Source organism: Vanellus vanellus, assembly GCF_965231255.1.
Source record: "Vanellus vanellus genome assembly, chromosome: 2".
NCBI lineage: Eukaryota > Metazoa > Chordata > Aves > Charadriiformes > Charadriidae > Vanellus > Vanellus vanellus.
In genome coordinates, this window is record NC_138906.1 from 168122252 (window position 1) to 168149560 (window position 27309).

Genomic DNA, 27309 nt, shown 5'->3' on the forward strand with positions numbered 1-27309 from the left:
GGAAGGATTTTCCAAAATGGTCTAAGACAGCTGCAGCTGAAGTCAGGGGTAAACCTCTTCCAGGGGGCTTTAAACACACCTGACCACCTCCTGCAGGGCTTTTTTTTCCCAGTACCGTGTCCCACAAAAGCACATGCTGTATTTGATCCACTTTCCAGAAGGGAGCAGCAAAAGGATTCTGTGTGAGAGGAGGAAAAAGGAAGAACATCAGTAGGTTGAGTCAGGAAAGATGCAGAGTCGGATCCTTCTACAGTGGTATTGATGCAGAACAAACCCAGGCCCGTTTTATTCTTGCCTTTCAAGCCAAGGGTGAAAGAAGCTATTCAAGGACTCGGATCTGTGACTGCCCATCTCCAGTATCACAGACACACCACGCTTAGAGTAGTGGAAGCTGTTCTACAGGACCTGCATATTTCATTCTAATTGCTCCAAATCCCCCATAAACAGCACAGCGCTAATTTGCTTCATTTTTCCTTTTCTTCTCTCCTGGCAGGGAACCACCAACCAGACCTGCATCCTGTGGGACGAAACTGATGGGTGAGTTCTGTGTGTTCCTCTTTACTCTCACAGTCTCATTGCTTTTTGGGTGAAATCAGTACAATTTTAGCAGCGGTGTGTAAGTTTGTTGGAGCCATTTGCTCTCTCTACTTAGATTTTTCTTGCGTCCTCCTTCAGAGCTGGGAAAGTCCTTCACCCTGGTGGGGAGTGCTTTCTTCATACAGATGCATCCGTTCTTTCTGCGTTGTCTTTTAGTGCCAGTTGAACTGGGTCTTATATTTAAAGATCTGCAATTGGATGTTGTCAGTGTAGTCCGTGAAGGATGCTGTGTGCCAGGAGCTTCTTGTATCTGTACCAGGGAAACATCTCTCAGCATCCGAGCAGGATTGTTCATGTGTGCTTCTGCTCAGAGCGGGGTGTTTGCATTTTCCTTTGACGTACTGGACCCTGGTTTACATTTCGCAAAAGTGGCCTCTTATTTCGACTCTTCCGATTTTGGATTTTACCTCATAAGGAAAACAGGGACGGTGACCCAGGTTTGTGGAGTCTTTCACAGAATGCCCAAATTGAGCTCGACGTAATGCTGCTTGGCCCTCTTCAGTGCTCACCCCAAATTGGGCACCATAAGGAGAGTAATGCAAAATCAGAGCCCACTGTCGCAAATATGGCCTGCCGGGGTGAAGTATTGTGCTGTGCTGGTGTGATACAGTAAAACGATTTCTGTGAGGATTCCTGATATGGCTGGTGCCATATCAGCAGGGAAAAAAGAAATCCCAAGTTACCACAAAGTTAGCACCATAGTTCCCATATGGGAACTAGTTGTCAGAGAGCGTGTATGTTAAAAAAAAAGAAAAATATATTAAGTGCACTCTAAAAGTGTAGTCTTAAATCCTGAGTAAGCTTGACAAGGCTACAAAGTGTTTGATTTAATGGTGTTTGTACTTCACTGACTTTTGTATCTCAGTTTGAGGACCAATCTGGCTTCTTTTCTACTTCCAGTCAGTTTCTCTCCTTAAGATCTCATGCATTTGGCATATACCTCTGCATTTATTATTATTATTTATTATCATTATCTGCAGCATCTGAAAAATGATTCTATTCTTCTCCTTTTATGCTCCATTAAGTAGCGTGTACACACATAGGAGGGCAACATATTTGCAGCCAGCTTACCGTTCTTGTTGGTCCGTGATTAATTTGGCATATATGAGTGGATCCAAAGCAAAGCTGAAGAACCCAGAGGGACTCTCTGCTTGTGAAATCACACCCGTGTTGTAGCCCAGGGCAGAACTGGTCCCTCTGGGTTGTAGTGAAAATCACTCCAGCATTAGAAGACAGTTGAGATGCAGGAGCCCCTTGTGTGCTGTGCTGACCTCGCACAGCAGCATGCAGGTGAACCTTTATGAAATTAGCAAAACGGGATTTTATTATATTACTTATGTGCCAGAGAGCAGACTGAATTTGTAGGTCAGCCCAGAGTAGAAGGTTGTGTACCGGTGGGCAGACTCAGGAAGAGGCTTGGATCAGAGCTGGCCTGCTCTTCTAAATCTCTTGTCTCTCCATGCTGGAATGGGATTAAAGCCTTTGTATACAAATCCATTTTTTGGCAAGTAAAGGCAGAAGTTGGAACCAATGTCCCTTCTGGTCTGCACATCATCTCGTTGTTCTTGGCTTTCTATGTTCTCGAGAGAGGGTTTTATCCAGAAGGATGGAGGTGTTTCCTTGCCATGCTCAGAGCTGAATTTAATTAACTATAGTCTAAGTGAGAAAAGAGCAAAATCCAGTTTGCACGTGGTTGGATCTGAGGGTTAGGGATGGCATTCAGGCTGGGTACATATCTGGTAGAGCTGGCACTGAAAGGTGCCTGGTATGAGAAAGATGAAGGGTTACCCCGTGCTGAACGTGGGACTGTTTAGTTTGAGGAGGAGGAGGCTGAGGGGAGACCTCATCACTCTCTACAACTATTTGAAAGGACACTGTAGAGAAGTTGGTGCTGGTCTCTTCTCACAGGTAATTAATGACAGAACAAGAGGGAATGGCGTCAAGCTCCAACAGGGTAGGTTTAGACTGAACATTAGGAAAGAATTTTTCACAGAAAGGGTGGTCGGGCATTGGAATAGACTGCCCAGGGAGGTGGTTGAGTCACCATCCCTGGATGTGTTTAAGAGATGTTTAGATGTGATGTTGAGGGATATGGTGTAGGGGAGAACTTTGTAGAGTAGGGTAGATGGTTGGACTCAATGATCCCAAGGGTCTCTTCCAACCTAGACAATTCTATGATTCTATGATTCTATGAATGCCATTGTTGACCTGGAGGAAAAGAAGGGCCCAGTTCAGCATCATCACCTCTGCCTTGTTCTGGGAGGTCTGGCTGCTCTGTATACTTGTTCCCAAGGCTTAGCAGCTTGTTTGCCTGCCTGTTGTCTCTTTGGGAGCGTGGGGTGTTGGGAATTCTTTCAGTCTTTAATCCTTGCAACTCCATGGCATCAAAGGATGGGCTCATAGCTAAGAGTTGAGCTGGCAATTTCTTGGCACCGACGCTGCAGTTCGGTTGTCAAGGATGGTTTCCAAAACCCCAGCAGATTGGTTGCGCAAATGTTGCTGCTGAGACTCCACTTTCTGGGCGCTTTGGGGTGTGTGTGCACGTCTGCAAGTGTTTTCAACCAACGTTTGCAATCTCAAGCAGTTGAAAACTAAAAAAATGCTGATGTCAGCAGATTTTACTAGGGGATGTTCCAAAGCTAGATCTGCTTCGAGGTCTGGCAACAGGAGCTGCCAAGCTGTTTGAGCAACATTTTAAAGCTGATTTGTTACCACTACCACCTCCTGGGAAAGTTTAAAGAAAGACAAAGTATGCAAACCCTATTCTCCAGGCCTGAATGTTCATCTCAAGCTTGAACAGCACTCTGGAGCTGTCAAGGGGTTTGCATCACAGTTGTGGATAATTGTTTCCTGTTTGGAGCAAGGATTTTTTTAGGTTACACCCTGGACCTGTTGCCTGGTATGTGGTAGAGATCATGACCGGTGACTCTGGAAAGTCATGGTAGAGATCTGGTAGAAATCATGACCAGGAAACCCTGAGGTTCAGCCGCATTTATGTGGGTTCTTCTTTTTGCTCCCATCTTCTCCTTCCGGCCACCCCCTCTTTAAATCGGAGCTTTTCCTATTGATCAGCCTCATCAGACGGTTTGTGCAAGTGGGTGAATCTCAGGAAATCCAGTTTCCCAGCTCTGACCAATCTAATGGCTTTACAGCTTCATTTCCCGGCCTGTTGGTCACCCTGCCGTGTTCCCTGTACAGCCCAAGCCAGCCCGCCATGCTGTTGCTTGCTCAGAAGACACTCTTGTCTCTTAAGCTTGCTCTTTTGCAGGCTCTCCATGATCTTGCTCCAAGGCTGGCTAGCCAAGGGGACCTTCCCTATGTTCACAGTCATCCATCTGAGGCTGCAGACCTTGGGGGTCCAAACTCCACCTGATTCCAGTGAACCAGCCTCTGGATTTAACCCCTTGCAGCCGATGTGACTGAAGAGAGGCAGGAAACTGGAAGCAATCTTCACATGAGAGCTCCTGCCTGTTACTGCAGCCACCTGAGCTTCCAGTCCCATCCAAAACATGCCACAGCCCTTTGAAGGCCACGTAAAATCCGTGGGCTGCGAAGGGTTGAACTGTAAAATTTCAATTAGAACGGACAATTATAATGTGGCTATGTGCTTCCTCCATGACAGAGTTGTTGAAGAGAGCACTTAAAAAAAAAAAAAAAAAAAGAGGAAGAATCCCCGAGCATTCATTCATTTGCATTTAGATAGATATTTAAGCTTGTAATATTAATAATGGATTTTTGATTTATTAATCCCGGCCCCCTTGAGTGACTGTTAGATTCGTGGGTGGCACCTCTCCATCTCTTTTCTCTTCCTCTTGCCCCCAACTCCTCATGTCATGAAATAAGAGGGGAGAAGATCAGGGACTAATTTCTGTTGTGTTGGGTGCTGCAAGTATGATTAATGAGCTTAGCACTGGCTGAGTAAATTGAAAGTTGAAATCGGAGAATGATTTGGGATTCTCTGGCTCTCCTCCAAGGGCATTCATCTGGAGTAATTATTAGCTGCTTAGCCTTGCTGCAGTTAAAACCCAGGCAGGATCTGGTCTCCTGCTCCCTCTTTCTCCTGCTGGAACAGGACAGGGGGTGTTGATGGATGCAGTCATCTCATGTGCTTTCATGTTCTTACGCATCAGCAGATTTGTATTTCTCTCCTGCCTTGCTCTGGTGCGCAACAGGGATGCCACGTGGCAGGGGGAACTGGGAGACAGTTGCCAAAGTTTGTTGTTAGTGGTGGCAGCACTGCTTCGTGGCTGCAGTGGAAGATGCAGGGCTAATTAGTGTTACAGAGCAGAACCGCTCTCCCATGGGACCGATGAGTCTGTGCACTCAGACTTCCAAAGCTGGGCTTTGGCATTCTTTGAGCGTGAGATCAGGTCAAAGGATGGGCACTGCTGTGAGATGACAGAGAACAGTTCCAAGCCATCAAGTGTCTGCAGAAAGACCATGAGAGTAGGCTGTCCGTCTGCTGCCGTAGATAGACCCACAGCCACAGGTGAACGCCAATTCTCCCCTCTAGTGTGCCCTGCCTTGGTGGCAGCAGGGACCAAGCCAATCAGCTGGCTTGTACTGGGTCATGGTGCATGAGAGCACTGTGCCATGTCCTGCACCTACAGAGGCTGGGTGGGATCCAGCAGGTCTGTGTTGCCAGGGGACCTCTCATCCCACACGGAATGCTTGCTTTTAGAGGAGCTGCCTGGCTCCAGCCACCAACTTTTCTCTGCTTCTCTGTCTCCAAGATAACCGTAATAATAGCTAAACATTATAATAACTGATCTTGAGAGGCCTTCCAAGCCTTCACAAATATTAGCATAAAAAGCTTTTTACTCTCAGAAGAGAAAGTGCCTCAGGAGTTTTATTCAAGGACACTCTTACCTTGCCTTGGGAAAGATCTTCTGTTCCAGTAATTAAAGCCTTTAACCTATCTAACTTAGGAAATGCAGACCTCAGTGTTTAGGAAGGTGCCCCGTGCGTAGCAAGGTTAGGCATGGAGAACAAGATGAACAGTGCCTCAGCTAGCGGGGTAAATCACATCTCCTGGCTCTGGGCTGGATCTGATGCCCAGCCGAGGTCGGGCAGAAATCTCCCCTGAGGGTTCGCAACTGCACAGAGCGGTGCTTTATGATGCTGCCAAACAAAGTATGCTATTTGAGTACTGCATCCAGCTCTGGAGTCCTCAACAAAAGAAGGACATGGACCTGCTGGATTGGGTCCAGAGGAGAGCCACAAGGATGATCCAAGGGCTGGAGCACCTCTCCCATGAGGAGAGGTTGAGCGAGTTGGGGCTGTTCAGCCTGGAGAAGAGAAGGCTCTGGGAAGATCTTATTGTGGCCTTCCAGTACCTAAAGGAGCTACAGGAGAGCTGGGGAGGGACTTTTTACAAGGGCATGTAGCGATAGGACGAGGGGGAATGGCTTTAAACTGGAAGAGGGCAGGTTCAGATTGAACATTAGGAAGAAATTTTTACTTTGAGGGTGGTGAGGCACTGGAACAGGTTGCCCAGAGAGATTGTTGAGGCCCCATCCCTGGAGGTGTTCAAGGCCAGTCTGGACGTGGCCTTGGGCAACCTGGTCTAGTGAGAGGTGTCCCTGCCTATGGCAGGGGGGTGGAACTCAATGATCTTCAAGGTCCTTTCCAACCTAAACCATTCTATGATTCTGTGAAATGCTGTCTTTCCCGAGTGTTCCTGTGGAGGTATTGCGGGGATGTCTGTGAAAGAAGTCAGTGCTGTGCTTGCAAAACCCGTCTACACCGGGGCATGCAGGGAGGTTAATCTGAATATTCCCATTAGTTCCCCCGTGTTAAATCCAGTTAAAAGTACCTTCTAATTCAGCCTGTCTGACTGCACTCGCAGTGTACAACGGAGCAGATTGAATTATGGCTCCCAGAGCCCCTTTTTAGCCCTGGATGAGAGTAGCCAAAACGGGGCTAATGCAGTGAAACCTGGTCACACCTCCAGAGCCTGGGATTTAGCTTCCCTGTACAACCTGGGCTCTGGGGCTGCCAGAAGCATCAAGCAGAACTGCTTCCAGGGGATTATTTTCCCAGGCATCTCCTTTACCCCAAAGCCAAATTTTCCTGGAAACAACTTTCACCTGGGTTTCCAGGTGCTGCAGGGAAGAGGTGGTCCAGTTCCTGGTTGGCACAAGGTACCAGCAGAGCGCAGGGCTGTGCCCATCCCCGTTCGGGAGAGGAGTCACACTTCTTTGGCCTTTGCTGAGCTGCTGCCCAGCAGTCAGCATTGTCTGTGGGACTGGCAAAGCAGGAGCTGGCTTATTCTCCAACGCCTTTCACAGCACAGGATGCGGGAGAAGCTGAGCAGCACGATACAGGGCTTCTGCTGCCTGCCAACAGAGCATGGTTTAATGGCTTGCGACAGAAGGGAAAGCGGGGAGAGGAGAGAGGATTCAGAGGCTCTGAATCAAATGATCCAGCTTTTCCCTTGCTTCCCTAGTAAAGGGGTCAGGGATATGGATGGAATAAATTAACTCCCTTTACGGAACGAGCAGAAGCCAGACAGTGAGACCTGGAGGATGCTCTCACTGGGAATGGGAGTTTGGTGCTGTGATTCCCAACCTCAACTCAGCGCTGAGTGTGCGCTGTGAGCACCATGGGGTTCAGGATGGATTTTGTGTCCATGTGTGTGTGTGTTATGTATTTGTATAAAGGCACACGCGCAAAATATGTGCAAGGATATAAAAGGGTGAACATGTGGGGATAAGTGAGTGCTGGTGCCTGAGTGTGAGTATGGACACGTGTGAGTGTGTTTCTCTGCACAGACAGGGCTGCAGGCTGGTTTTGGTGTGCCGGTGGGAATATAAGCGTGCATGAGGTGTGCAGGTATCAGCAAGTACAAGACAGTATTTGTATACATGTGTTTATCATAGAATCATAGAATGGTTTAGGTTGGAAAGGACCTTGAAGATCATCGAGTTTCAGCCCTCCTGCCATGGGCAGGGACACCTCCCACTAGACCAAATTGCTCAAAGCCCCGTCCAACCTGGTCTTGAGTACCTCCAGGGATGGGGCAGCCACAGCTTCTCTGGGCAACCTGTTTCGCGTGGACAACACGAAAGTATGTGTACATGTGTACAAACATATACAAGTACCTAGAGAAGACTGTTAACCCAAGCCATCCTTCATTTGTGCAATGAGTCTCCAGCGACACTTGCGCACTATGTCCTTAAACGTGTACAGGAGCTATAGAGGTTTGTGTGTGTGCATGCAGGGGGCTGTCCACACACAAACCTCTGCCCAGCATGCCATGTATGCCAGACTGGGGTTGCGTGTTTTACCTGCATCCCTGTCTGCTCTCTTTATTTACAGCTGTTTGCTCTGAAGCCACGATGCCCTTTACTTGTATTGTCTCTGCGGATGGGAGGGGATAAGTTAAGCAGCCATGTACCCTTCTGTAGCCATCTACCATGGAAACACCAGGCTGCTGAGGGCTTTTGGTGGCACATGGTAGAAGTCCAACTTGACTTCCCAGGTTGCATGAAGTGACTCCAGGTGCACTCCTTGGTGCATTTCTGCTGTGTTTCATAGAATCACAGAATAGTTTAGGTTAGAAGGGACCTTGAAGATCATTGAGTTCCAACCCCCCTGCCATGGGCAGGGACACCTCCTACTAGACCTAATTGCTCAAAGACCCATCCAGCCTGACCTTGAACACCTCCAGGGATGGGGCAGCCACAGCTTCTCTGGGCAACCTGTGCCAGTGCCTCACCACCCTCAGAGTGAAAATTTTCTTCCTAATATCTAACCTAAATCTACCTTCTTCCAGTTTGAAGCCATTCCCCCCTCGTCCTATCATTACATGCCCTACTAAAAAGTCCTTCCCCAGCTCTCCTGTTTCACTCAGTGTTTGTCTGTGTGGTACCTTGTATGTGCTGAGAATGTAATAACAGTACAGGCATCTGCATGTGCTGGTGGAGAGCTCTGATTCACAGCTCCAGGCCTTCAAGAGTTGGGAAAAAAAGGAGGCTGGGGAAACTTGAAGCCTACAGTTGGTGTGCTCTAACTCCAATGACTCAATAGCCAACAGGGTGCAGCTTTTGAGCAACTTCAAGGCAGGCTCAGATGCATGAAGGAGAGACAAACACCTGCACTACTGAGGTGCTCAGAACCCTCTGTGTATAAAATACAGAGCAGAGTCCCTGTCCCTCACATACTTCTTTGCTGGATTGATTTTTTTGTCCCTTTATGAGCACAAGAAAGCCCATCTAGATCCAGAGCAGGTCCTCCCAAATAGTTCTGCCTCTAAACCTGCAGATCCTATCACCATCCTGAGGATATCAGGTCTGTATTCTCTGGAGCATTTTTTTGCTTTGCTGGAAGCTGAAGGCTGAGGAAGGTGTATTATGACCTCAATTGTCTCAGGGTTGTCCAAAGCACAGACCACTGGCATTAGGTAGATGCTCAAGCAGGTTATGTTTTATGTGGTTGTCAAGAACACAAGAAAAAGTTTCCCCTTCGGACTTCTTTGCTGAACTTCCTTGCAAGACTGAGGCAAGTTCAGATGAATTTCTTAAAATGCCTAATTTTTGGATGAATCCATGAACTACACTGGCATGCAAACCAGAAACACAGCAGTACCCACCATAATCACAATAATTTTAGATCGCTAAAGTTTGGGGGACTCAGTATTTCTTAAAATCTCTTGATGACCAGTTTGTTTTTACTGACTGGGCTAAAGAAAACTTTCCTGGGTTGATATTCTTACGGGTGTCCTGTCTGCTTTGTGAATGAGCCTCAAAAAGTCGTCAGCACATATTCCATAGCCCAAGGAATGGATTGCCCCACAGTGGGAATCCTAACTGGGAGAGTGGGGCAATATTGCCCCTTCCAGTCCCAGATACCTTGCAGAGCTCTTGCTTTCATGATGGGAGATGGTCCGGGTGCAGAGACAGGTCAATGAGTCCATGTCATTGCTCAAGGAGGGGTAGGACTGATGGATGTGGGGGAAAAGTGCTAAGAACTGGCACATTGTGAATAAGGATGGGCAAAATTTGCCCCTATTTTTAAAGAGGAGAAAAAGACTTGTTTCCGTTTTCACCTGACTGCTTGCGCACGGCACTAGGAGATGAAATGTTCTGCTAAAACATAGCAGCAAAAAGAGGACACAGTGCCTGGGATACAGCCTTCGTCTAATGATGAACTTTCTGTGTGTCTGGGCAAATCAGTGTAAGATTTGTGCCTCAGTTTTCCCTGAGTCTACTGTGCTAATAACATCAGACAGCTCTTCTAAATGCCATGAAATCTAGGAGTGAGGAGCTCCATTAAGTGACAGTAAGTAGCAAAAATAAGTATTATTATTTATCACTGAAAACTGATTATCTAAATGTGAGCTTTGTGATTGAACTGGTCATCCATGCAAGATGAGCTCACATCGTGTCGGCGTTGCCCATCACACCTCAGTTGTGTGACCAGCAGCCAGTACCGCAATGTGAATTTTAGTCTTCACGAAGGAATGGGACCAAGGAGGCTCAGGGCAATTACTGCAAGACCGAGCACACGATGGCACGGGACACCAACCTGTGCATCCCACCGGCTGCCCGAGCTAACGGTGGCCTCTCAACCGCGTGGCAGAGTAGATTAGCAAATGCGTGGAGCATCCAGCCTGCTCTGACAGCCGGCTTGATGCAGAGCACGGCAGCTTCTCCCACCGCAGGGAGAACTGATGTCTTGCAGCCGACCTACTGCCTGAGTGGGAAGAGCGGGGGCAGGCAGAGCCATGGGGCAGGCAACGCTGAGCCCTCCTGGAAGGCAACGGGCAAAGCTCTCCTCCCGGCGAGGACAGATCCTCTTTGCTATGACCATTGGATTTATTGGGTTCCACTTTAACCCGCAGTCAGGAGCTGCAGAAAGAAAAATAACTGACGCAGCAAGGTCAGAAAGCCCCGTTACATGGCATATAATGATTTTCGGACTTGTCAAGGCCTTTTCCAGGGCTTTGCAAATACTTTGATTCAATTACAATAATGACCCTTTGGAAGAAGCATATTAATCTCCCAGAGCTGTCCTCTGCTTTAGGCCAGAGCTGCCTCTCAAGGTGGTTTCGTGTACATGTGCAATGTCAGTGAGATGGTAAGTCAGGCAGGGAAGGTGCTGCCTGTCTCTGATGGAGACCCAGGGGGAAAATTCACCCTCTGCTGGAGCCTGGTACCTGGCAGGGTGGCCCTAAGCCTGATCCAGCAAAAGCCCAGATCTTCTTGGGGTGAATTCTGTAGGTTTGAGGACAATCTGTCTTTCTGGTGTGGATGGAAGCGCAGACAGCAAAGACAGTGGGAAGCACATCAGTTCCCCTCAGCTTTTGATGGTGTATCCAATACACCACCAGCTGGCCAAGGGGACAAAACCAGAAAGGGTCATAATTGCATTGATGAGTTACGAGCTGTCCTCAAACACCTAACTGCTGTCATTGACAGGTGGGAAAGGAGAAACCGAGGGAGTGATTTATCCACTGTCACCAAGGAGGAACAGAGCTGAGTCGCAACTCAGATCTCCTGTCCTCTCTTACAGCTGTGCCGGTGTCTCTGAATAAAAGTTAGCTGTGTCCTGTATTGGGAGAACAGGAGTCCATAGGAGGCGAGAATCCAGAACACTACTCTTTTCTTTTTTAGCTGTGGCTATTATTTATTTAATGCTGGTTTTAGCTCATATGTCAAATCTTAAGGAATGCTGAGCATCCTTCAAACCTCGGCAAGGCTCCTGACAGCTTCAAGGGCACTCCACAGGGTTTGGCCCAAGGATTATCAATACGCATGTGATTTTTTTTTATTTATTTATTTCAATCTTAAGCAAAGGTTGGCGTGCAAGTGCTGCAAAGGGCTTTTTGCAGGTCTTTCAGCTGTCATCTGGCCTATCTTTATCTTTGATCTTCCATATGGGCCCAAATTAAAGCTGCAGTAATGTATCACTGTTATCATAGAATCATAGAATGGTTTAGGTTGGAAAGGACTTTAGCGATCATCGAGTTCCAACCCCCCTGCCATAGGCAGGGACACCTCCCAATAGACCAGATTGCCCAAGACCACGTCCAGCCTGACCTTGAACACCTCCAGGGATGGGGCCTCAGCAACCTCTCTGGGCAACCTGTTCCAGTGCCTCACCACCCTCAAAGTGAAAAATTTCTTCCTAATGTTTAATCTGAACCTGCCCTCTTCCAGTTTAAAGCCACTCTCTCTCATCCTATCACTACATGCCCGAGTAAAAAGTCCTTCCCCAGTTATTGGGGACTTTGTTTTGTTCAGGCAGACCCTTTCCAGTTTGTGTGTCCCATGCTTCAGTCAACACTGTGCTGGATAGTTTGCTGACGTTTAACAGCATGTGCCAAGGACCTCTTATAGTTACTGGTAGTGATGAGCGAGGCAGAGCCCTGTGATGCAAACACCTAAAATCCAGGCAGCTTCTAGAAAAAAAGTGTCTCCAGAGCTCCTGCACACATCTTAACACAAGGAGAGAGGAGTGAGGGAACTCCCTGTGTCTAATATTACTGCAGGATCTGGGTCCTGGCTGGGAAAATCATCCTTCAGCTGCAGAGTTACCTGGAGGGAAGGGATTTTTGATGCCTAAGGTGTAATTTACACATGCCAGCACATGGGGAGCCAGCGTGAATGCGGTGGTAGGAAAGGCTGTAGCACACATACGGCTGCAGCTGTATCACAGCCATAGCATCTTTGCAGTCATTAAAGTTGCGCTGATAAGTCCCGGCAGAGAATCTGCTGTCCATCCCTGAAAGAAACAACTTAAGGTGAAGGGGGAGATTCAACGTACTTTGGCTGAGACTCTTGTAACAGGGCAGGGGAGGAAACAACCCACAGCTCAGAACTGGCATTGATGGAGCAGACACACAGGAGTCCCCTGTGCCCACATAAGGAATGGTATGGAGATGATGAATAAGTAGAATCATAGAATGGTTTAGGTTGGAAGGGACCTTGAAGATCATCTAGTTCCAATCCCCCTGCCATGGGCAGGGACACCTCCCACTAGATCAGGTTGTTCAAAGCCCCGTCCAGCCTGGCCTTCAAACAGAATAAAGTAGAATATTTTCAGTTGGAAGAGACCTCCAACGATCATCTATTCCAACTGCCTGACCATTTCAGAGCTGTCCAAAAGTTAAGGGCACTGTCCAAATGCCTCTTAACCAGACAGGAATGGGGCATCGACCACTTCTCTAGGAAGCCTGTTCCAGTGTTTGACCACCCTCTCTGTAAAGAAAAGCTTCCTAATGTCAGGTCTGAAATGATAGGGAGGTGCATCCCATCACAGTGTTCTCAGGAGTATTATGTTTGTGGGACAAATATTGTTTTGTTGTTTGTTTTTTTTTTTCATGTAGCTATATAAAGAAATCCCCACTTCCACCCCCCTGCTTCTTAGAGGCTGCTGCATTTCTCTCCACTCAGGCATCGGCATCTCAGAAGTATTGTTAGAAATGGCATCATGGCGCTGGGCATTTCCCCACTTCCCAGTTCATTTCCACCCAATTCATTCCGTTTACAAGTGCAAAAGATGCTTTTGCTAATTGCTGGCTCTGCTGGCTCCTCCTGGGATCTGGAAAGCAGCTGAGATTGTCCTGCCTGTTACATCTTCAGCAGCAGTAAAGAGCTGTTGCCGCAGTCTGTGAAACAGGACTTACATGACTCCTATTACTGTCGTGCCTGAGTATTTCACAGCCTTCAATGTGCTGTTATTGCAACTAGAGCTGAACAAAAAAAAAAAAACCTTCCTTTTCTAGGTCACTTACCGTTCTGAATTTTCTTTAACATTTGCCTTTACCCAGATTAATGTTTTAGGAGAGTTTTGGTGAACAGAAAAGGCAGGAGAAAGCACTGTCGGTCAAATGACAAGTGTCACTTTGGTTTTGAGGCTTTCACGATTAAGATGATTCAAAATGCAGCAAAAGTGACAGTAATCCTCAGACCATTTCTGCTGCTGTGAAGCTGGAGCCACGTGGGGACCTGCTCTCTGGTCCCCTAAACACAGGACTTGCAAGGAGCACTTCTGTTTTCCTGGCCTCCCTCCCAGGAAAGCTATCAGAAGAGGTGGCCAGGGAGCCCCCAGCTTGTGAGAAGTACCTCTTCACTCTGACATCGCTTGTCATCTCAGGAGAGAAAGAAAGATCAAACAGGAGGATGGAGTGGGAGCTGTCACATCCACTGTACATTTCCTGCTCAATTCTGTTACCCTTGGGCAGGTGAAGGCTGGGATCAGTAACTTCATCACTTTGGTCTTAACCTGCCTATCTACTGGCTGTTCAGTGTGTGGAAGACCTTGGTTCACAAGCCAGCAGTGTTGGCAGGGGCACTTGGGTGGGCTGGGGAGAATACAACAAGCATGTACCAGCACACACCTTAGTGCTGTGGTTTCCAACCTTTTTTTTTTTTCCTGAAAGAAAGGACCCCTGAGTATAAAGCTAAATGTCCGGATCAACTTCATCCCCTCTACACACATGAACTTGGACCTGCTTTGATCTTCAGACCCTCTCTCCCCAACTGGTTCTCTTTCCAGTAACTTCTTTCTCCACAAAATCTCTGCTGTTTATTCTTTAGAGTAAAGCTGAACAACTCCTATTGCTATTGCCATTGCCGATGCTCGTTTGCTTCTTGTTTGGACATTCCCCCTTACCCCACCTTCCCAGCTGGGGTGGAGAGAGCCGCAGCAGCAGGAATCCCCCTGATTCACCCTCTGCAAGCCCAGGCTGATCTCCTCCTTTTGATACTCCTGGCTCCAGGTGCCCAGCTTGGCTCTTGGAGACAACACTCTGGCAACGTGCAGCTCTGCTGAGCCAAAGGATGAAAGCTTCCTGCTGGAATTCTGCATTTCATCTGCGGTGGTGATACTAACTGGCTTATCCCCATGCTCCTTGCCTCCCCTGAGCCATGGGAAAGAGAGTATCAGGAGGGCTGAGTGCATTTTGTTGTTATTGGCTTAAAACCTGAGATTTCAGTAAGTCTCAGTGGGACTTCTGAGTTTCCCAGTTTGGGAGCTATAGATCCAATGCTGCTTCCTCTGGGCTCTGGGGAAGGCTGTATCACAAGTCGGTGCCTTTGGCTAGCGGGAGATGGTTTGCACTCTGCAAGGACATTGCAGCCTGGAATCGGAGACCAAGGTATCTGCACAGGTCTGCAGGAGGTGCAGGAGCAGGGCTTTAGTGATGGGTCTGCCAAGGGAGAAGGCAATGATAGATGCGTTTGGCACTGGCGTGTGTGTAGATGATTGTTGGGCAGATTGGGGTGGGTGGAGGGATGGGAAAAAAGGACACTTCACCCCTAGGACTGCGCTGTGCGATCCGCAACTTCTGCAGTAACGGCCATTCCTGATGCTGCAAACCACAGACAGGACAGCACAGACATTTTTCAGTATAAATTGCTTTAGCCAGCACAGTCATCATTTGTGCTGCCTTATAATTGGCAGGTATTTAATTAGCTGAGGAGTATTTCCGTGTCTTCCTATTAAGTGGGAAGTCAGAAACTCCCTGTCGGGTGAATACTCTTTGAGTCCTTCCAAAGCCTCTCACTGCAACTCAGCTTAACGTCAGCGCGCAAAATACATCGGACAATTCCGTGCAAGTTTGCACAGATGAGGCAACATCTGCCCAGTTTGGACCAGTGGGTTGGCTGAGAGTAGGGGTGTTGCTGCAGGTGTGAGATAAACTCCGCTTCCCGGGTTTCTTGGGGACCACTCTGTCCTTTGTCTTGCCCAGATGGACGGAGATAAGGCAGGATGGGGAGGAGGGAGGAGAGAGTTTAATGAAGAAATGTTGCGGGTAGGAGAGAGGTTTCCACCAGCCCATGTCTCTTAAAGCCATTTTCATTAGCAGAAAGTGAGTTTAAAAGGTTTTGATAGCAATCCCTCTTTTGCATGAGTTCCAGGGGCTGGCAGAGTGTTTGGTTACCAGCGGAGCTTTGGTTAAACGCATTTTCAGCAGCCAAGCTGGGAAATGACTCCCCCTCCTCCCCCGTGACCTGCTTTCCCGAGAAAAGCACAAGCAGATCCGCGTGGCTCCTCTCAGCACCTGCTCCTTATTCCCCCTCTTCGCAAAATATTGGGGCGCTACCTCTGTGGGCCAGGCGTGCCTTTTCTTCTGGCCAGACCCATCGGCAGGGAAAAGCAGGAATTAGAGCAGACCCGACAACAATCACGCTTGTCCACATAAAACCGTGGTGGGGAAATCTTCCAGCTGGAAAAACCTCTGCCAGCTTTGCAGGTCTGGAAGCTTGATTTGTGCTTCAACCTTCTGCCAGTCCAGCCAGGCTTTTAGCAGGCTGGATGGAGACGGGAAGTTTGGTCCCCTGCTCTCGAGTTGCACTGCCATCCCGAGTGCTGCCGGGGGCTTTCTCCATCCCCGCATCCTCACTGTTGTCGTTGCATGTCAAATTGTGACGAGGTGCCGTCCCCAGCAGCGTGGCTCGGGGCTGAAAGGGAATCGATGAATCCAGCCGCCTCTCTGCTTGCTGCTCTGTTTCCCGGCGGAGCAGCGCAGCCCCGCTGCGGGATGTCACCCTCTCCCCCTGATTGATCCAGGTCCTGCCCACCAGGGAGCTGTTTACATCGACCTCCTGGTGAGAAACCATCTGATCAGCACCCAGGAGGACTGGGAACGGGTTGTTGAAGGAGAGGGGGCAGCACCATCTTAAACATCAGCGTTTATTTATTAGCATTTATTTAGCCACCAGTGCACCAGCCCCCTCACTGCATTAGCATCATCCTTATCTCCCAGAGGTTTCCTCCTCTCCTGCTAATGTAAATCCAAAGCAAACCCTCTAGTAGATTCCTTTATGCACCCACTTAAGTCAAGGCAGAAATCATACTGGTCCCACCAGGGTGGGCTTTTGTGGTTTGCTTCACATTTTTTATACCCCCTCCCTCCCCAAACTAGTAACAAACTAGCATGTAATGTGAGAGGACATCTATAGCGGCTGTAGACGCAGAATAATGATGAGAAAGCGGTGAGCAGCGCTGCAGCATCCCTGAACCAGGATCCAAATGTCCTTCAGGAACGGGCAGATGCTGCTTTCCAAAATTTGTACTGGGAACAAGGGAGGCACTCCGCGCATTCAAGGGGCCATAGGCTCTGCTTCTCTTGGCTGCTCTGCTTCCATAAACGCATTTTTGTGGAGTGCAGAGGAAAAGGAGGCCGAAGGGAAAGGAAGGAGCAAAGGAAAGCACTGGCAGAGGAAAAAGCGCAGCTAGCTGAGCTCATACGGGCTAAACCTTCTCGTCCACAGAGCAGCATCCCTGTCTGCTTGTATGTGTGTGTCTGCCTCTTGCTGCTCTCACCTGGCTCTCCGAACACCTAATCGCTTCTCCGGCCTTATTGAGAGCTCGCTGATGTCCAGCTGGAGGCTCGAAGTGGGTCTTGGTTTTGATTTTGGTGTTTCCCTGAGGTTCTAATCATGGGCTAATTGCGCCAGCATCAGCAAGGCTCAAAGCTCTGTCCGTCTCTCTGAGGAGCAGGTTGGACCATAACAGACAGGCTAATGCAGCCAGAAATAACCTGCCATTCTTGTGGTCTGTACAGCCACTAACAAGTCTGTATTGCCCAGGAGAACCTTATTAGTATATTTGAAAGACACAATAAAACCACTTCAGGGTTTTAAGAATGTTAATCCCACACAGCCCCCCACCCCCAGTTCCTCCACCTCCTTCTTACTCTTATGGAAACGGGGTCTCAGATGCTCCACTGCAAAATGTGAGTTGCTTGTGCTAAAAGGAGGTGGCAAAGCACGAGTGACCTTTCTCCCGGCAATCCCAGCGCGGTGATGTGAAACGGTGCAAACGCGTAATGTGTTGTGATGGAACAAGTGTCGTCTCTGCCCAGCGGCGGAGCCGAAGGGTGACCCGCTTCACCTGCTTGAGGTTTGACGGGGATGTTTAGCGGGGCTCTCTTTTGCTTTCGGCTGCCGAGAAGCAGGTGTGAAAGGTGCACATCCACTTCGAGCTCTCCCGCCGTTCCTTTGGAGTTATTTGGCGAGAGATAGATTAGGAAATGCTCGGTGAACAGACAGCCCCGAAGGGTTCAGCAGCTCCCCTGGATTCAGAATAATTTCAAAATGTCCCCTAAATTTGTTTGCATAGTGCCAACCCCTTCTCAGAGGATTTCTTGCACCCCCTCCCCTTTGCCTCAGCCAACACAGGACTTTCCTGGTTTTAGGGTGATTGCCTTTGCTCTGCCTTTAATTCCCTTTCTCAGCTGGAAACAGCGGAGCATGAAGCTATCCAGAGTTCCCAGGTCCAGATATATCTGTTACTGTGATCCAGTTGCATCTGTGAGGATTTCATTCTTAGGAGATTTGTGTGGGTTTTGCTAAGTGCATTGAAGTAATTTGTACCTTTAAAGGACTGCGTCTCCCTCTTGGTTACGGTTAATCTTTAATCCAGCATCTTCATCTTTGCCTGCAGCACCTTAATTTGGCTTCTTGATTTAATTTCTTTTACCGTCTGCTACCTCCTCCTATTCCCAGCCCCTCTGTCATCTGCCTGATTTATTTTTCTTTGTCTCTTTATCCGCTAGCCCTGCACTCAGCCATTAAAATTTTCTGATTTAGGTTTCTGAGAAGCAGCGTACCCTGGAGCTAGTGTTTTGGTGGCGGGAGAGCCATCCTTCTTCCCAATCTGGCCCTGGGGCCTCCTGTACTCTTTGAGACAGGGCTGGGACATCGGCAGCAGTGTTTGTTTGTTGTTTCACAAAATGCTGCTTGTAGGTAGACGAGAGGCAGCCTGTGCCTCCATCCCTGACCTTCCTGTGAAAAGTTGGGAAGAGCATCAAGATCGCTCGGGCCATTTTAGGGGGGGTAGGGGGGGCAGAGCAGAAAAAAAGAGAGCAGAATTGACACAGGGATCTGGACCAGAGCTGGGATTCGCAGGCTCTTTTTTCAGAGCAATAACATGTTCATCCTCCTCTTCCCTGTTGGTCAATTTTCAAAATCTCCATCTGGACACGCAGAGGCAAGCCTGCTGCCCCGTCACTGCCAGGGTTTGGTGTGAACAGCCATGGGATGAGAGGTTGTGGTCATCATTAGGGCAACAATGATTGAGGGATCGGAGCATCTGCCTTATGAGGAAAGGCTGAGAGAGCTGAGACTCTTTAGCCTGGAGAAGAGAAAGCTGAGGGGAGACCTTATTATGGCATACAAGTATCTAAAGGGTGGGTTGAAGGAGGATGGAGCCAGGCTCTTTTCAATGGTTCCAAGTAACAGGATGAGGGGTAATGGGCACAAGTTAGAACATAGGAAGTTCCGTTCAAATACACTGAAAAACTTCTTTACGGTTCAGGTGACAGAGCACTGGCACTGGCTGCCCAGGGAGGTGGTGGAGTGCCCTTCTCTGGAGATTTTCAAGACCCGCCTGGATGCAGTCCTGAGTAATGTGCTCCGGGCAATCCTGCTTTAGCAGGGGAGTTGGACTAGATGATCTCTAGAGGTCCCTTCCAACTCTGAAAATCCCGTGATTCTGTTATTCTGTGATCTCCCCACGCCAGCTAACCATCCTTCAGCTCCCTTGAGCTCTGCCTGAGGGCGTGGGGGCAGCTCTGAGACCTTTTAGGCTTTGTTGGGGTCATCTAGGAAGATTGGGAGTGCTGAATAGGACACAGATGTTGCCATGTCTGAAGCAGCCTGACCATACCCTGAAGAGCATGTGAGATATCTCTTACCAGGTGTTTGTATTGCTCTCCCTGCCTTTAAACCAAGTGCATTTGTACATCCTTGACTAGCCAAAGGGAGCGTTTCCAGCTTGTTAACTGCTGGCTGCGATGTCTTACATGTATTTTGGCATCTGGTACGCTAAGCAAAAGCATTTACTACCTTGTTTCCCCGTTCTTCCCAAGTCTCCTTTCCCAGGAGACTTGAGCATGGGACCATGATGTCCAGGCGCAGAAAACGGTGTACTCTGCTAATGCACTCGGTTCCTCCGAGGATTTTCCCTGAAATGTTTTCAGTACATGTGACAAAGCTGCTGCTTATCACTTCAGTGCTCTGAGTATCGTTTTCTGTGCAACCACGGAACTTCCCCAGTTTCTCAGAAATGATCGTAGGCTGTCTGGCTGTTCTACAAGGCAGGGAAAGAGGATTGCCTGGACCACATACGGGTTAATGCCTGCCGTGGAGCCGCATCATTTTATAAACAGAAAAGTGAAGTACTCATCTTTTGAACTGTGATCCAGTTTGAGTCTTCCTAGCACGGGAAGGACTGACTGCATAACCAGCCACAAGTCCTTACTGTGTCAGGCATCTCATGGTAATTGAGAAATTACAGCTGAAAAGCTGATATGAAAGCTGAGAGAGTAAACTGAACATTTTCGTGTCCAGCTGGAACATACGCTCGTTCTACACGTTTACTAAAGCAGGCGATTTCAGGAGGGTCATGCAGTGTGGTACAACAAGTGGGTGACAGCCCATTCAACGCAGTCCTGGCTCCCGTTCTTCTTTTGCAAGACCTGCCAAAATATTTCCGTGCGACCGCGCCAGTCAAGGACACCTGAGGAGCTGCCCCTGGAGAGAATGGTCCTGCAAAGCCTGGATAAGCAGCTGTGAATGTCACATAGGGGTGGGAGGGAGACAGATATATCACTCACTGATTTCACCTTGTCCTTCGTTGGAAAGGAGCCCTATATGATAATGAGACCGGCATCTTACTGCCCATCTTTCCACTCCCCTGTTGTCCCAGTGGTACACTTCCCTCCACACAGGAAAGTCAACCTCAGAAAGTCCGAAACTCTGATTACATTACTTTCACCGTAGCTCCTCTTTTCACCTTTTACCCACGACAACCCTGATGTTTAATGAGATATTTATTGCTCTGATTTTCTGCTGTAGCAGGAAAGCTCCAATGGGGCAACTGAGCCCAAAAATAAGAGATCAGGAGGTACAGCCTGGGCTCCTTGCATCGGAGGGATTCCAGAAATGCTGTAGTGATGCTTTAAGCTCTGGATATCAATAGTGAGTTTTAGAGCCAAGGCTAAAGTCTTGGAGGCATAAAACATTGGTCTATTGTGGAAAGTAGTCCAAGGTCATCTTCTGCAGTTACTGACAGTTGAGTTGACCTGATGATACCAGTGTCTGCAGTGTAGCTAAATCTGAGAATGAATTTTGTTTTTTCTTAAAGTCACGAAGTTATGGGAATACAGGAAGCTGTAGGCTTTTCTGTTTCTTATTCACAGGGTTCTGTAGAGGATCTTGAAAATGTCACCCTGTTAAAGGAGAAAATCCACAAGGCAAAGAGACTTCAAATATGTTATACAAAAAATAAAAAAAAAAAGAAACCCTCATGATACTGCAAGCCAAATTCCTGATGTTGTGTTCAGCTGTGACACTGTGGAAAAGATCATATGGTGTCCCTGCCTATGGCAGGGGGGTTGGAACTCGATGATCTTCAAGGTCCTTTCCAACCTAAACCATTCTATGATTCTATGATATCTGTTATTTATTAAGCAACCACTAGAACTGGGGTAATGAAGGACTATTTCTCCAAGTTCAATGCACAGGAACTGTTGAACTGGTTTCCTCTCCAACGTGAAATATTATGACATCTCAGAGGGATTTTCACATTTGTTTCTGTTTTAAAGGCCAAGGACACTAACAGTGTCTGTGGTTTCTCCGTTTCTTCTCTACAGCCCATTGTAGTCCATGGTGTCTTCTGTATTAAAGCCACATCAATGGCGTGTGCCGAGGATTGTTCAGGGGCTTTACTAGGTAGGACGCACAGGGCAGAGTGGCCTTTCTGGGAGTCCATCCTGATGAAACTTCTGTCTTGTGGCTGCCTTTGGAAAGGCAGTTTGGCAGAAAAATACAAGGAAATTGCCACCGCAGGGTATGGACACATTGGACAAGTTCTTCTGTCCCATCCCACCCTTCCTTGTGGACTGAGGCGGGTCTTCAGAAGCGTGGTGAAAACTTCATTTGCAAGAGATGATATCTGCATTTCAGGCCTTCTTCTGGACTGTGAAGGAGGAGAGTGGTCATTAATTATCAATCACATGCTCTGGATTTTAAACGGCAGTCCAAAGCCCAGGAGGATGACGATGTTGGGAAGTGCTGAGCTTCCTCTCCAGTGGGATCGCGTGGCCTTCTGATGAGAGTCATTACAGCTCAGCGTCAGCTGTATTTATGGTGTCTGAAAAGATTATCTCCAGATAATCTTACGGATATTTAGCCAGCCATATGCTTTATTTCAATGGTAATATGTTTTTCTTTGTGCGTTTTAACATTGTTTATGTTAATTAAGGCTTCAGACTGGATGCTGCATATGCACTGTTTCATTTTTTTTCTGGGGCTAATTTGCAGATAGTAAGTAACCTTGTCCCCTGCAAAATGCTCCAATTCGGTTAGCTGTGATTATGAATTCACAGCTGGGAAAAGGCCTTGCTTTTAACCTCCTTATAACTTTCTCTTCCTGTCCCTCCTTTCCCCCCACTCAAAAAGAAAAGGACCTGGAGAAAAACCCGAATATCCCTCATTTCCGTGAATCTTTTCTTAAATCACTATTGTCTTAATTTTGCTTGTGTCAGTTCTGAAGTAAATCAGCCAAAACCACCTGGAATTAGGGGTCTCTGAAAAAAAAAATATATATATATTCCTGCTCTGGTTTAATTTTCCTTGCACCAAGCAACTGGATTGATAGTAGGCTTGTGGTTTTTTTTTCCTTTTTTTCCATTTTCATTGTTTTTTCTAAAGAGCTAATTTAATAATAGTTGCTAATCAGATTATTGATTCTTTTCTACCGGCAGAAAATTGTTTTGTTCAGTGCCAGGTCTGTGCTATCGGGGTAGAGGTGAGAAAAAGGGCATCAGCGCCAAACAAAACTCATAAGGAGACAGAGTGACCTCAGCAGTTGAGCATTAACTTTTAGAGTGTCTGCAGAGACCTGGGTTATTTTCTTTCCATGAACAAACCAGAGAACCCAACCAGAGGATGTATGGATGCATTTATTGACTGGGAGGCAGTACTGCTCAGTAGTTTCGGGAGTGACTTACTCCAAAGATCTCCTAATCTCCTTTGTGTGCCTCAGTTTCCTTATCGTGGAATCATAGAATGGTTTGCGTTGGAAGGGACCTTTAGAGGTCATCTAATCTGACCTTCCTGCAATGAGCAGGGACATCTTCAACTGGACTGGGCTGCTCAGAGCCCCATCCAACCTGGCCTGGAATGTTTCCAGGGACGGGGCATCTACCACCTCTCTGGACAACATGTGACAGTGTTTCACTGCCCTCAGCATAAAACACTTCTTCCTTATATCTAGTCTAAATCTACCCTCTTTTAGTTTAAAAACATCACCCCTTATCCTATCACAACAGGCCCTGCTAAAAAGTCCCTCCCCAGCTCTCCTGTAGCCCCTTTAAGTACTGGAAGGGGCTATAAGGTCTCCCTGGAGCCTTCTCTTCTCCAGGCTGAACAACCCCGACTCTCAGCCTGTCCTCATAGCAGAGGGGCTCCAGCCCTTGGAGCATCTTCTTGGCCTCCTCTGAACTTGCTCCAACAGGTCCATGTCCTTATGTTGGAGGTCCCAGAGCTGGAGGCAGAACTGCAGGGGGATTTCACCAGAGCAGAGCAGATGGGGAGAATCACCTCCCTTGACCTGCTGGTCATGCTGCTTTGGATGCAGCCCAGGATATGGTTGGCTTTCCGGGCTGCAAGCTAAATGAGTTTGATGACACTTGATTTCTTTGAAATGATAATAGGAAAAGTGTTGGGCAATTAGTTACTTCATCGGAGCTTCAGTTTTCAGTCAGATTGGGTTACACGGATCTCACCGAACTGGAGCAACACTTCAGATTCGGAGACTCAGAAGTGCATGATTTTTCTGGGAGAATAGGTTTCGCTCCAATAAACCTAGACTGACTTACTGGATGTGTGAGATGTCTCACAGGATTTTCAGCAGCATAACTGAGAGCTCAGCCTGGCTTTGAATCAGTGGATTGATCACAGAGAGGCAAAATTATCTCTTGGATAATAGGATGACCCTTGTGAAACAGTTTTGGGGCTTTTATCTAGTTCTTAGGAAGGTCTGAACTAACCAAAGCATGATTACTGCTTTGGCACTGAGAGAGTCCAAAACTTCCTGAGCAGCAAGGGTGTTAAAGATTGATTTTAGCCCATATTTAGCTTATGATTTTAGCCCATATTTAGCTTAGTGTTTAATTTATTTCAGTATTTACCTATCTGGCATAAGATCCTTTGTGAGTGTTTTAGCAGCCAATCAATTATTTTATTTATTTATTTATTTATTTATTTTTAATCAGCCTTTTTTTTCAAAAGGTGCAAACCTTTTCATGTCCCTTTTTCCTGGGAACCATCTGCTTTTTAATCAGACCCTGAGGTCCTGCAGAAACGGTGACTCTGACACACACTTGCTGCAGCAAAATGATTGTACGGGGTTTTCTTTTTTTTTGTCCCGAGCTATTGTGCAGAGCCAAAGTGTTTGAAAGGCGCTCTGGGGCAGCCTTTGGCTGGAAATGAAAATTGCTTTTGGGAATCCCACAAAAAGGATTAACTTTGACTTCATCTCTGGTTCGTTCTCCAAATTAATAATCAATCTGCCAGCTGGACCCGTGCCAAGCACTTGCGCGACCTGCCTGGTTAGCGAGGGGGGGGAGATGGCCCATGCGAAGCAAGAAGTACCAGGGAATCACAGAATCATGGAGGCTGGAATAAACCTCTGGAGATCATTTATGTTATTTACGTCTCAAATACATACTCCATTTTTTAAAACCTCTTTCTGACCCGTTCCTCTTCCCACAACAAAGGCTCTCTGTTTGTGCAAATTCTTATTCAGAATGGCATTTCTGTTTAAGAAAGTCCTTAAGCATGTGCTTAGCTCCTATTTAAATCTACAAGACAGTGCTTAATTGCTTTTTCCCATCAAGTGCTCAAATAATGTTCATAGCCATGTTGTAACATATGGTGGAACATTTTCTTGTGGAACATCGTTGGAATTACACTGGAGATAAATCTGACCGTAGACATTAGAGACAGAACCAACTTGTCAGGTTTCCTGCTAACCCCTCCAGTACAATGTTTTTTACGCCAGTCTGGTTTGGGGATTTCTACAATTCTTCTTTGACTGGCTTGTAATCAGTCTGACTACGCTCTTCTCTAATATTCTGCCCACGTTTTCCCTTTAGTACAGTTCCTCTTTCTTCCCTCCCCTCTTGAGACCGCCTGGAAATAATTCTGCTTCCTTATTAGTGTACCTGGATTCAATATTTGTGAATAACTCCGATTTTGCTCTTTTTTCTTTGCCACCGAGCTGTGAGCATGGGCTTTCCATTACAAACCCCCTGTACTTTTCTGCAGAATCAAAGGTTTTGCTGAGAAGATAAAGGCTCAGTACTGATGTACAGATGAAACCTCTACCCACAGGAATGCACACGCAAACACACACACCTACCTCCCCTTAAGGACCTGTTCATGAAAATCCTATTTGCTTCTGCAACTTTTAGTCAGGTCCATGATGGAAACATTTTGCACGCACATATGCAATATCCATTCAATATCTCTGTTTCACAATTTGAACAGATCCCAGCGAAAGAATCTCTGTATCACAAAATTCAGTGATCGAATCATTTAGGATTTGAAGTCTGCCCTGAATTATGAGGGTTTTGGTAACATTATTGCCTGAACGTTTGTCTGGGCAGAACATTGTCTGCATCCAAGAACACTAAAACTCCTTTAGATGTGATTTCCTGGACCATGGAAAGATCTTGTTAGATGTCTCTTGGTGGTATTGAATATGTCATCTGCAGCAGATGTTGCTGGACAGGCTCAAACATTCAGCAGCCATGAGTGGGACCACCCAAAATAACAAGACTGGCGTTATTCACCGGATTTCATATCAATACAGCTGTGATTTTGAACCCTTCTAGTTGCAAAGATATCCGGCATTTTTAGGAGTTTCTCAGCAACCACATGAATCAGAAATTAATTTTAAAATGAAGAAACACAGGCTGAATCCAGAAGCTCGGCTTGAATGAAGATTTGTAATATCATGTCCACACTGGGAATCAGACTCATAGAATCGTCTAGGTTGGAAGGGACCTTTAAGACCATCAAGTCAGACCATCGACCTAACACTGCCAAAATCACCACTAAACCGTGTCCCAAAGCACCACGTCTACCCGTCTTTTAAATACCTCTAGGGGTGGTGACTCAACCACTTCCCTGGGCAGCCTCTTCCAATCTTTGATAACACTTTTAGTGAAGAATTTTTTCCTAATATCCAATCTAAACCTCCCCTGGCATAGCTTGAGGCCATTTCCTCTTGTTCTATTCCTTGTTACTAGCAAGAAGGGACCAACCCCCACCTCGCTACACCCTCCTTTCAAGTAGTTGTAGAGAGTGATAATGTCTCCCCTCAACCTCCTTTTCTCCAGGCTGAACAACCCCAGTTCCCTCAGCCACTCCTCATAACAGTCGCTCTCCAGACCCCTCACCAGCTCCATTGCCCTTCTCTGGACATGCTCCAACAACTCAAATGTCTTTCTCGTAGTGAGGGGCCCAAAACTGAACACAGTATTCAAGGTGGGGCCTCACCAGTGCCAAGAACAGAGGGAATAAAAGAATAAGGCAACGGTGACACCTCACCTAGGTGCCATGAGTGAAGCAATGAGCTAAACCTTTGGATGATGTTGCCCAGAGAAGTTGTGGAAGTTCTCTGCGCAGAGAAGTTGTGGAAGCTCCATCCCTGGAGGTGTTCAAGTCCAGGTTGGATGGAGCTTTGAGCAACCTGGTTGAGTGGGAGGTGTCCCTGCCCATGGCAGGGGGGTTGGAACTAGGTGGTATTTATGGTCCCTTCCAACCCAAACCATTCTATGATTCTATGATTCTGTGATGTATCAGTTAGCCCTTGTGATGGTGTAACGCCCAAGAAACATTTTGCTCAGCTCTCTGAAGAGTGAGCTTAGCCTACCTCTTGCCACATCATAGTAGCACCAGGACAGTGAAAAGATGCCGGTGACTCTTCTAGCATGTCCTCCTACCTGCAGATACGTTCACCCAAGCCAGCTCCAAGCCACATCCCAAGAGTATGCAGAGGCATTCGTATCAAAAGGATTGTGGGGCAAAGAGAATAGGTAATTAAAAAGATTTGCAAAGAGGAAGGACAGGATGAGAGAAGAGTTATTCTTCTGAGGAGCTTAAAACCAGAGGAATTGACACTCTTTTTGGAGCACTCAGCATTTGAATATTATGAGTAGTTTAATAACTGGTAATAATCAATTAATAATCACTGATAGTAATGAGGGCCAGATTTTCATTTGCTATTAAATGGCATAGTTGGACTTATTTTGAGGTGATTTACAGCAAGTTTCTGACTCAGCATGTCCCGCAGCACCCATCCGTTATGTGATTTATAGCAGCTCTTAAAGTAAAAACTGGATGGCTTTGATCCAATTGATTTCTTTGAATCCAACAGGATAAATAAGCAGGCATCAGACCAGGTTTGTAAGAGCAAAGGGCAGTTATTATAACTTTTTTTTTTTTTTTTTTTTTTTTTTTTGCCTAGATATCGCTATGTGCTCTTTATGTGCATCTAGAAATGGCTGTCAGACTGTGCCAAGTGTGGCTCCAGCCCTGGATTAGACTTTACTCTGATATTGCGTTCACTGCTGTACTGTCAGCTTTTCTGCCACGAGAGCGGGAGACGAGACGCAGCATCTAGGGAGTGTTATTTGTTTTCTGATACCTTCCCTGGGGTTTCTTGTTTTGCTAGGCTTTCTGATTT

The 27309-nt window shown here is 47.1% G+C and overlaps 1 protein-coding gene across 1 annotated transcript in view; it reads left to right on the forward strand.

Moving 5' to 3' along the window:
* The window catches only part of ADGRB1 (adhesion G protein-coupled receptor B1), a gene marked incomplete at both ends in the record, with an annotated part of 212136 nt that overhangs the window by 92342 nt on the left and 92485 nt on the right, over positions 1–27309 (forward strand). The window contains one exon of the mRNA XM_082499435.1: positions 494–537. Within this exon, the coding sequence (XP_082355561.1) occupies positions 494–537 (44 nt within the window). The remainder of the gene's footprint in view (positions 1–493; positions 538–27309) is intronic.